The 11,821-nt window shown below is 48.0% G+C and overlaps 1 protein-coding gene across 1 annotated transcript in view; it reads left to right on the forward strand.

The window, feature by feature from the left end:
• The window catches only part of KPNA3 (karyopherin subunit alpha 3), a 94,114-nt gene extending 88,146 nt beyond the window's left edge, over window positions 1-5,968 (forward strand). The window contains exons 16-17 of the mRNA XM_055336094.1: window positions 984-1,078; window positions 3,412-5,968. Of these exons, the coding sequence (XP_055192069.1) occupies window positions 984-1,078; window positions 3,412-3,510 (194 nt within the window). The 3' untranslated portion in view covers window positions 3,511-5,968. The remainder of the gene's footprint in view (window positions 1-983; window positions 1,079-3,411) is intronic.
• Window positions 5,969-11,821: the final 5,853 nt, after the last annotated feature.

Genomic DNA, 11,821 nt, shown 5'->3' on the forward strand with positions numbered 1-11,821 from the left:
TCACTGCTCGTTCTGGTTTTAAGATATTTTGAGATAATTTGAAATTAGCATTATAGTCTAATTCAGAACAATTACCCCCAGAAGGTTTAAGCTGCAGAATTGTTAGTCTTTGGCTTTTTATCATTGTAGTTGCTTTGGTCTTTGGGAGTGTATACTTATAATTAGGATACACATTTACTTAGTATTTTATAATTTTATAAAGAACTTTACATCCATTATCTTTGATACTTATATTCCCATTTTTCTGGTTTTTATATTACTATATAAAGAAAAAATGCAACTATTTCAAAATTACCTAGGTAAAACGATATTTCAAGGAAGAGTACTGTTAAGAATTCAAATTTATAGACTTGTGCATCTAATGCATCAAGTAAATATATTGGGAACAGAAATGAAGGCATTCTACAGTTGTGAAAAGTTGTTTCCCAATTTCATTGTGGCTATAGGATATAAGCACCCTGTTTGATTTTTTCTTGAAAGAAATTACTTCAAATTTAAAGCTTTGTCTTCTGTTTATATCAGTTAATCATGAAGTTTCTGAAAACTTGTTTTATAAAAGTAATAACATTTGGAAAACAATGGAAACATTAAAAACTACTTATACAAGATGAAGTGCTTCCATTAAAACGGTCTGGGGAGACCTTGGTTCAAGTTCAATCACTAACTTGCCACGCAACCCGAAGTAAACCCCTTATGTCTCTGGATCATAGCTTCCTCATCTGTCAAATAGAGCGTTTAGGTGGATTTTTTTAACTGTCTGCCTCAGATACCAGGGTACCTCAAGGGTATCTAAGAGGAAGAAATTCGTGGGATGCTCGTCCTCAACCAGAGCAGCCCAGGGTTTTATCTGTTTTTTAGAAAACTGTCATCTTTGGGTAATGGTGGGAAGGTATTCTGAGTTCTTTCAGATTTTCCATTGTTAGTATGAACACAGTTTTTATATGTGTGTATGCCTAAGAATTTGATTTTGTTTTTATTACCAGGTTTGGAGAAAATCGAAGTTTTACAGCAACATGAAAATGAAGACATATATAAATTAGCTTTTGAAATCATAGATCAATATTTCTCTGGTGATGATGTAAGTATACATTAAAGTATGGTATGCCTGCATGTACATTAAAATATGTACATACTCTAAATTTACTAAGAATTTTCCTTTTATCATTAATAGGACAATTTTATAATATATTTCTATCAGATGCTCTTGAAGTGGCATTTCCAGTTATTTTTAATAATCTAAAAAAATTAATGATTATTTTCCATCAATCATTTTTTTTTAAATACTGTGTATGAAACATCATTATAAGGTAAAAATATAAAAACAGTTCTTTGAGGGGGCACCTGCTGGCTCATTCAGTAAAGCATGAGACTCTTAATCTTAGGGTTGTGAGTTTGAGCCACACCTTGGGCATAGAGATTACTTTAAAAAAATTTTTTTTTCTTGTAATCTGTTAAATGGGAAGAAATACTACAGTTGACTCCTGAGCAACAAATGTTTGAACTGCAAAGGCCTACTTATAGGTAGAATTTTTATTATTATATAATATATAATTTTATATTTATATATATACATATATGTATGTGTGTGTGTGTGTGTGTGTGTGTGTGTGTGTGTGTATAATTACCAAACTATCAAATAATCAAATAGGGGGTGTGTGTGTGTATGTAAAAAAAAATATGTATCAAATACAGGTATATGTATGTAAAACATATATATATCAAATATAGGTGTGTGTGTGTGTGTGTGTATATATATATATATATATATACACACACACACACACACACAGTACAGTACTATAAACGTATTTTCTGGAGCTCCTGGGTGGCTCAATCAGTTTTAAGCATCTGACTGGCTCAAGTCATAATGTCAGGGTCCCAGGATTGAGCCCCATGTGGGGCTCCCGACTCAGCAGGGTGTCTGCTTGTATCTCTCCCTGTGCCCTTCCCCCCATTTGTGCTCTCTCTGTCTCTCTCTCAAATAAATAGAATCTTTTCCAAAAAATGTATTTTCTATTTCTTATGATTAGTAACATTTTCTTTTCTCTAGCTTACTTCATTATAAGAATATAGTATTTAGGGACACCTGGGTGGCTCAGCAGTTGAGCGTCTGCCTTCACCTCCGGTCGTGATCCCAGGGTCCTGGGATCGAGTCCCACATCAGGTTCCCTACAAGGAGCCTGCTTCTCCCTCTGCTTGTGTCTCTGCCTCTCTCTCTTTCATGAATAAATAAATTAAAAATCTTTTAAAAATACAGTATTGGAGATCTCTGGGTGGCTTAGCGGTTTAGCACCTGCCTTCAGCCCAGGGCGTGATCCTGGAGCCCCAGGATCAAGTCCTGCATCGGGCTCCTTGCAGGGAGACTGTTTCTCCCTCTACCTGTGTCTCTGCCTCTCTCTGTCTCATGAATAAATAAATAAAATCTTAAAAATAAATATTTTTATGTATTTAATTAATATGTAGTTAATTTAATTAAATTAATTAATATGTATTTAATACATATAATGTACAGAATATGTTAACTGTTTATATTATTGGTAAGGCTTCCAGTCAACAGTAGGCTATTAATAATTAAGTTTTGGGAGTCAGGAGTTATACTTGGATTTTTGACTCTGCTTTGGGAAGGAGATTGGTTCCCCTAGCTCCTGTGTCGTTTAAGGGTCAACTGTAATTATAGAAATGATGTGTGTTGAGATGAGTAAAATAAATCTACAGATACAGAAACTTAAGAATGAGGCATGGATGAGGGAGGAGGTAAAAAAAAAAAAGAATGGAGCAATTTTTATATGTGTTCAGTTTAATTAAATTGTTAAATTACTGGGGGGACTTGGATGGCTCAGTTGGTTGAGTATCCAACTCTTGGACTCTTGATTTGGGCTCAGGTCCTGATCTCAGGGTCGTGAGATTGAACCCATGTTGGGCTCCACAGTCAGCGGGGAGTCTGCTGGAGATTCTCTCCCCCCTCTGCCACTCCCCCCACTCATATCCACTCTCTCTCTCTCAAATAAATCTCAAAAAAAGTTAAATTTATTAATATTATTATTGATTTACTTGTTTTTATTTATTGATTGAAACGTAGAGAATAATTACAACAGGAGCACCTGGGAGGCTCAGTTGGTTAAGTGTCTGCCTCCGGCTCAGGTCATGATCTCTGGCTCCTGGGCTCAAGCCCTTTGTGTGGCCCCTGCCTATCCCTCTCCTCTCCCTGGGGAGCCTGCCTATCCCTCTCCTCTCCTACCCCCCCCCCCCGCTCATGTTCTCAAACTCTTTCTGTCAAATAAATAAAATCTTTAAAAAGAAGAAAGATTACAACATTTGTATAGAATTCTCTCATAAGAAGAAAGATTTGCTTATACCATAACATCTAGTATCTTAACATAATAAGGATATTTTTTGTGTGCTTTTTTATAGATTGATGAAGATCCTAGCCTCATTCCTGAAGCAACACAAGGAGGTACTTACAACTTTGACCCAACAGCCAACCTTCAAACAAAAGAATTTAATTTCTGAGTTCAGTTGAGTGCAGCATCTTTCCCAATTCATACGAAGCACCACCAGACGGCTACCAAATGACAAGAAGAACAACAACAAAAGGCTCCAAAACACACATGCCTCTTCGTTTTGATGCTTCTAAAGCAAGCCATGTCTCAGTCACTTTGCAGTTGCCAAAAGTTACTATCACATGGACTGTAAATGCATATGCATGATTTCCTAAACTGTTTTAGAATTCTCCTTAACAATCTCAACTACCCTATTTTTCCCTGTTCCCCGGTGCCACACGCTGACAACTGCAGTCTTCAGTTTAGAATATTCCGTAGCGGTGGCATGTCAGCTGCCCACTTGATATTCCTTTGGAAAACGGTGCGCTGTGGATCAAGACACTTTGGTATGATGCATATACACATTGGAAGACTTTCAAGAGGTGCAGTCTGATCTGAGCCTCCATCATTGTCCTCCACAAACATATTTTCATATTCTTTATGTGGAAGAATAGATTTTAAAGTACAAGCCAAATGATTTTCATTGGTGGAACTGACACACAAAAAAGTAACTTAAAAAAAGAAACTTGGTTATTGATTAAAACAGATAAGTCTAAAAAAAAAAAAAAAAAAACTGTGCTTCATCTACCAGTAATTGATGTGTTTATTATCTGCCTCAGAAGCCAGGGTTGGAGGAAGAACTTTAGCTATGGATGGTAATGCTTTCGCCATTATACCTAATTTTTGAGAACAGCAAGCCCTATTTGACCACTCACTTCAGCCTGTGTGTTCCTGCTGTTTTGAAGTAATCAAATGCTGTGCATGGTATATTACCTGAGCTGCAACCTGTTACGGACTTGAACTTCTGGTGAAGTTGAAAGCAAGAGTCCCTGACCATAAAGAAAACAAAACAAACAAAAAACAAAGGTCTAAAAAATACCGATTAGTGATATTTAAAAAAAATCTTGCTTTCAGCTTTCAGGAGTTAATACTTTTTGTTTTAAATTGATAATTGGATATGGTTGATTTATATTGGGTTTAAACTGTGGAGCTTTCATGTTTACTGTAATTTAGTCTTAAAATATTTTTTACTTAGTAACCAGTGCTTTTGATAATGTGGTTGGCAACAAACCAGCAACTATTTAGAAGTGTTATAAAACTTCATTCTTTGAGTATTGGGAAAGTTAATTGAGATCCTACTCTAAAAGCATATTCACATATTAAAAGATTCAGACAAGGATCTGTGTAGAGGAGTAATCTGCAGTTATTTGACATAAACCTGATTTGCAGTGATCTTTCAGCAGTCCTGCAAAATCTGGTATTACTATGTAAAGTCCTTGCTTTTGGTAAATTGTCTGACCCAGTTATTAATGAAAGGATATGGATTTGAAAACTTTTAAACTGAACAATTTATGCTGTCACAGAAATGGTTTTGTTGCTATCGTTTACTGGGTATAATTTCCCAATGCATTGATGTGAAGGGATAGAAAATCTGAACTAATTTAGTATCCAGTGGGGGGTGTATTTACTGTGATGAAGATGAGACCGATGCCATCAGAGCTTTGTGAATCAGCTGGGGTGTTTTCACTGATAAACAACACATAGCAGGTGTGATTCATTACAAATATATGTATCTGCCAAGGTGGAGCCACTTTAAAGAGTGAGTTTTGTCTTGTATCTGAAATGGATACAAGCGTATGTTTAAACTGCAAGATTTTTACTTGCTAGAGAATCTGTTTTAATATAGTGGTTTGGCCTCTGATTATTTATAGGTTTTATAAATTTTAGAATCAATTTCTCTTTAAGGTGGCTCAGATTTTTCAACTCTTGTGCACATAAAATTGAGTTGAAGTTCATTGTGCCTTTTTTTCTTTATCCAAATTTTGAGTTAAAGCTTCATATGGTAACTGCATCCTGTTCAGACACTGTAGTCGAAATTTTTGAAACTGTGTGGTGTTCACTAAAAGTAGGAATAACAAAGTCAAAGCTAATTAAGGTCACAAACTTCGGTGAAACCCTTAAAGTCCAAATCTTCTCGATATTGTGAATTGTACCCCTTCCAGGTTAGTTTCTTCTGGACTCTTCATACTCCTTACAGTTACCTTTTAAATTTTGCACACATTGAGATTAAATTGGGCCTCTACTGTGCCGATTCCTATTTCCTCTTGTGTTTTAAGTGCGAACTAACAACATAAGTGAACATTAGCATCAAGTAGTGCAGACATATGTGTGCATTTGCTTGATTCAATTTGTTGTGACCTTATCAGTTTGGAATTGGAATTGCACCATTTCGTAGACACAGGAAACTAAGTATATTGCTGCACTTTTAAGTTTTCAGAACAGTGTTGAAAAATTGCATTGTTTTTATTTTTTTTAAACTCAGTTAAAAAAAGACTAAAACGTTCTTTCAAAAGAGGCATCTAAATGTGTTCCTAATTTTGTATATGGGCTTAGGTTTTGTAACCAATAAAAAAAGCTGCTATCAAATACGATAAAACATTGGAGAACTTATTTCTAAAAGTTTCTCAATTTCCTAGTTTTGTTTTCTGTGTGGTTAAATTTAAATTTGAACTATTTTTTGCACATCAGCCAGAATGGAGGCAAATCATGAATTACTCTCTCATTGTATTTTAATATCCGTCTTCCACTGTAACAAACCGGACAGTAACAGTGTTAGATTTGAGAGTATTTTGTGACAAATAAGAAATACCCAAATCTTCATTCATTTCCTGAGCTGCCTTAACAGCACCGCAAACCAGGTGGCTTAGAACAGTAGGAACTTGCTGCTGCACATTTCTGGAGGCCAGAAGTCAGAAATCGGGGTGCGGGCCTGGGGCTTTCTGCAGGGGCTCTGGGTTAGGACCCTTCTCTGTCCCTTCCTGGCTTCTGGGGTCCGCAGCAGTGCCCAGCACTCCCCAGCTTGTAGCTGCGTCCCTCTGGCCCCTGCTGTCGTCCTCGTCCTGGGACACGCTCCCTGCGTACCTCAGGTCTAGCTACTGCGACTTAGGAAGGCTGTTCGAGAAAATGGCTTGGTTATGACTTCCATGAGACGACGACAAAGCCAAACTTTACGGCCTGCCCAATCCTTGAGAACGAGTAACTGGAAGATTTCGTCATTGAAGTAAACTGGAGAGTTTTAACTTGTGAGAGGTTGTGGCTCTAAATGAAATCTAGGATTCACTAAAACAGTATGGAGTATCCGGATATTATTACTTTGAATAATGCCGCTTCAGATTATTATTGAAAGAAGTCCGTGCATATGAGTAAGTAAAGGTGACCGCACCTTCCTGTAATCTCGCCATGATTTCCTTCAGAAGAGCTGGCCTCCTCAGAAGATTAATTACTTAATTATTGCAAGTGAGAATTCGTGAATGTCCGTTGTCTTACAGCGACGGTTATGAATTTTTTTAAAGATTTGATTTGCCGGCGCAGCACGCACCAAGCAGGAAGAGCTGCAGGTAGCGAGAGAGCAGACTGTCCGCGGAGCAGGGAGCCCGGTGCGGGGCGGGACCCTGGGACCCCGGGACCCCGGGATCGTGACCTGAGCCGAAGGCAGCCGCTAACCCACTGAGCCCCCCAGGCGCCCTTGCTTATGAATTTTCTTTGGCCCTAGTTGAACTGGGGAATTTTAATTAAATCAATTTGGAGAAAGGGAGTATGATTTCTCTACACTGAGCTGCGAGTGTGAAGGTGCACGCCCCCAGGGGTGCTCCGTGTACCCAGCGCCCGTTTCTCCAAAGTTCTCGAGGGCGCCTGTGTCAGTGTTGTGGTCTGTTGGGTGGCTACGGAGCAGTGCTACGAGCAGTCTCCGTGGCACCTGGAGACGGGGGTCTGTCCCCGTACGGATGGGGCTCCCGACTGTACCGAGGAAAGCGTGTGGGACGACGTGAGAACGTGGCCCCTGCACCTCCCTTGGCCTCCGGATGACACCGTCCACTAACCTTGACCTAAGTCCCGGTCTCTCAGACCCTGCGATACTCGCATTGGAGGCCGGCGGTTGTCGTTGGGGGCTGACCTTTGCGTTGTAGGATGTTGGGCAGCGTCTTGGGGCTCTGCCCTCTAAGGACCTCTGCAGTCCCCGTCGCGACAGCCAGTCTCCAGGCACTGCCACGCGTCCCCTGGGGCCCAAGTCTGTCCGAGCCGAACCACCGGCCCAGAGGAGTGTCCCTAGACAACTTCTCGGCTCCAGTGACAGCCTCGGTCGTGCCTCTGTGTTGTGTAAACAGTCGCAGACTTGGCTCGGGTGCGTCAGATAAAAAGAGACAAAAACACGCTTTTTCTCCCTTCTCCACCTTCGGAGAACTCGGAGCCGGCGCTCCCGGGAGCCCCTGGTGTCTAGGGCCCGCCCGCTGCCGAGGACTTGGGATAGAGACGGGAATACGGAGGGTCTCCCAACTTCTCGAACGTTTCCTGTGGCTAAGAAAAGGTGTGCGAAATAAGCAAACGTGCTAATTGCCCACGATTTTCGCCACGCTGCCCTGTAGCAGTGTTTTTCAGACCTCGTAGTTGAGACACTGAAGTTCCCTGGGAAAGCTGCGGTCGGAGCCGACGGCCCAGCGGCTGGGGGACGCGCCTTTGAAGCATGTGAGACTGGCCCGCCGCGACGCTCACGGGTTTGTTAAAAATGCCCAAAAGCAGCGGAACGGCCATCCGGGCCTCGTGGCAACACGGGAAAGGGCGTCTTCGTGTCACGGCACACACCGGAGCAGGCTTCCGAGGCTGGCCGTGTCTCCGCAGCCGCTCCCGCAGGAGCGGGAGCCAGAGCTGGGGAGGCTGAGGGCTGCTCTCGCGGGGAGCCTGCCCAGCTTGCGGCGCAGCGTCCGCGGCGACCAGCTCCCTTGTCACTGTGCGGCTCGGCGCGGGGCCCCGCCCGCAGCCCAGGGCCTGATCCCGGACACCCGGGAGCCAGTCCCGCAGCGAGTTCTCTCTGTGTCTCTCACGAATAAATACAAACCTTTAAAAAAAGAGAAAGAAAAAAGCACTGCTCCTGAGCGGCATCTCTGTAAAGCAAGCCCTTCGGGATTCCTCGTTAGCAGGAGAGGCAGGGCTGCTCCTGCGGGTTGCGGTGCTCCCCGGCCACCCCACGCGTTCCCGCCCAGTGTGGATGCAGCCGGGCCTGGGATGGGCTCCTGTCCCTCCGAGCCTCCCGAGCATCCCGAAGGCCCCGGACGACCATGTGACGCGACGAGCTTCTGGGTACAACGGAAAAGGCACATTCCATTTCCCCGGACCCTTCATTCTCTTGAGGTGGAGGCAACTTCTTCCAGTCCCGCCAGCCTCCTCACGGTTGGCCTCGGGATCCAGTAGCCGCCCGGCGCCCTGTCATCGGCTCCCTCCGACTCACTAGTTAGGCACTTACGCTGTCAAACCCAAGTAGAGGAATCTATGAAAAGCCGGGTCCCTGGTTTCAGCCGCTTTCGTCATAATAAGGTCAGACTCTGTGCATATGTATCCTTCCCGGTCCTAGGCGGGGAGCACGTGGGGAGTTCAAGGGAGCGAGAATGATGGTGCGGAGCAGGCCCCCGGGGCCCTGGGGCTGAGACTGCACGGCCGGGCGGCAAGGTGGCTGTGGGCGCCCGGTCCCCTGGCACAGGGCCCCGGCGGGGGAAGGCGCGTGTGCCCGCCGCCACCCACTGGCCAGCCCAGGCCGGGAAGGCCCTCGGGCTGCCGACGCCGAGCGGTGACCGGGGTGAACGGCTTGGGCCCCGCAGCCGCTGTGCGGTCGGGAGATGCCTGGCGGCTGAGGACCTGGAGTCGGGGGCACAAGGGTCCAGGGTGATGGCCGGAGGTGACCCAGCTGGGGAAGGGCAGGAGCTGGCGGTCCCGCCGGGTTGTGCGGATGCTCCTGAAGGACCGTGCAGGAGGGCAACCCTGGGGGCCCGAGGTGGGGGGGGACAGGCCTGGGCCGCACCTGCAGGCAGCACGGGCCTGGGACGGGGCTGCGGGCCGCAGGCTGAGCCCGCAGAGGTGAGGGCACAGCGCAAAGGCCGCGTGACCCCTCAGGCCGCGGACACGAAGGGATCCCGGTGGCCAAGTCCAGGAAGGACCGGAGGTGCCCTCGGGTTACTGATATGGGGGTCGGCGGTCCCCCCCTTTGTGAGGGCCGTGGCACTGGGACCGGGCTGCAATCCAGGCTGGGAAGGACTGAGGACAGGGACGCACTGCGGAGACCTCGACTCTAGTCAGGTTTTTGTTGCTGTTGTTGTTTTTTAAGATGTTCTGTATTTATTCATGAGACCCAGAGAGAGAGGCAGAGACACAGGCAGAGGGAGAAGCAGGATGTAGGACTCGATCCCGGGACCCCGGGGTCACACCCTGAGCCGGAGGCTGATGCTCCACTGTGGGGCCACCCGGGTGCTCCTAATCCGGTTTTTATTGAGATATTGATCAACCATGCATGAGAAGAGCGATCGTCCCTTCCTAAGTTACAGGGGACACTCCAAAGCCCGGGTGGCAGCGGGGGTCATCTCGCTTCTTCAAGCAGCACGCACTTAACTGAGCAGCTGGTGTGGGCCAGACCCCAGCAGGTGCCGGGATACAGCGGCCAAGCAGCCAGACCCGGGCCTGCCACGGGCGCTCATGCTCTCGCCGCAAGAGACCAGCAATAAATGTGTAATAAATAACATAATTTCCCTGGTGCTAAATGCTATATAAAACATTACATGCGGAGTAACCCACTGAAATTGTGCTCGGAATCTGAAATCGTATTTTTAAACTGGGTAAATACACATGACAACACCTACCGTCGTGACCATTCTTAAGCGTGTAGCTGAGAAGTGCAAAGTGCATCCACAGTTGTGCAGTCCTACCCCGTGACTCTTTCATCTCGCAAAATGAAACTCCACAGCTATTTTTTTTTAAGATTTTATTTATTTATTCATGAGACACAGAGAGAGGCAGAGGGAGAAGCAGGCTCTATGCAGGGAGCCCGATGTGGAACTCGATCCCAAAACCCCCGGGTCACGCCCTAAGCCAGGGGAAGACGCTCCACCCCTGAGTGCCCCCCCCCCCGCCCCAGGCGTCCCTAAACTCCACAGCTATCAACTCTTCTCACCCCCTCCGGAGCGCTGGGCATCGTCCTGTCTGCGTCCTATCTGCGTTCTGTCTCTAGGGATACCGCATACAAACCCAATCCTACAGCTCGCTCTCTTTTTTGTGAGTCGCCTATGCCCGCATCATGTCCTCAAGGTTCCCCCACAGTGCAGCCTGTGACAGGATATCTTTCCTTTTCGCGGCTCCGTAATATTCCACTGCGTGCATATACCACCGTCTAAGACAGCAAATGGTCTTTTAGCCTAGGATCCTAGTGATACTTCAGTGCAAGTATTTAAAAATCCCTTTTTTAAAAAGGATCTGAAACCCAAGTGTATGTGGGCAGCCGGTATGTTATCTGGCTCTCCAGCAGTGAACACACAGGCTCGCTCCGTCGGGGCTACCGTCCCCTAGAACTCTGACTCCTTTCTCCTGGGCCCCGGGATCGAGTCCCCCGCGGAGCCTGCTTCTCCCTCTGCCTGGGTCTCCGCCTCTCTCTGGGGCTCTCAGGGGTGAATGAATAAAGTCTGTTTTGAAAGAAAGGGCGAGCGTAAGCCACGGGGGCGGAACAGCGAGCTGGTGGCCGCAAACGCCCCGGGCCCTCAGCGTCCGGCGACGCTCCAGGCACAGGGAGGACCGGCCCCGCGGCGGAGTCTCCCCGGCCCGCTGCGCCCGTCGCTGGAGCTCGGGAATCTTGCCCGAAGGTGTGGCCTCGTGGCCCAGGGGCTCGGCCGGGACCGGCTGCGGCCCCGCGGTCCCGGGCCTGCGCGACCCAAGCCCCGCCCCTCGGAGGGCAGAGGCGAGGCGCGGGGGGGGCCCCGCCCCGCCCCCGCCCCGCTCGCGCCCAGCGACCCGCCCCTCCGCTCCCCTCCCGCTCTCCCCGCCCCTCCCCCGCCCCCTAACCAGGTAAGCTCTCCCCGCCCCGCCGCTCTGCCCGCTCCCCTCTCCGCTCCCCCTCGGCCCGCCCCGCCCCCCTCGCCAAGCGCGCTCGCCCCGCCCCGCCCCTCCGCCCGCTCCCCTCTCCGCTCGCCCTCGCCCCGCCCCCCCCGCCCCTCCGCCCGCTCCCCTCTCTGCTCGCCCTCGCCCCGCCCCCCCCGCCCCGCCCCTCCGCCCGCTCCCCTCTCCGCTCGCCCCGCCCCCCCGCCCCGCCCCTCCGCCCGCTCCCCTCTCCGCTCCCCCTCGCCCCGCCCCGCCCCCCTCGCCAAGCGCGCTCGCCCCGCCCGCCCGCCCCCTCGCCAAGCGCGCTCGCCCCGCCCCGCCCCTCCGCCCGCTCCCCTCTCCGCTCGCCCTCGCCCCGCCCCGCCCCCCCG

Source organism: Nyctereutes procyonoides, unplaced genomic scaffold, assembly GCF_905146905.1.
Source record: "Nyctereutes procyonoides isolate TBG_1078 unplaced genomic scaffold, NYPRO_anot_genome, whole genome shotgun sequence".
Classification (NCBI taxonomy): domain Eukaryota; kingdom Metazoa; phylum Chordata; class Mammalia; order Carnivora; family Canidae; genus Nyctereutes; species Nyctereutes procyonoides.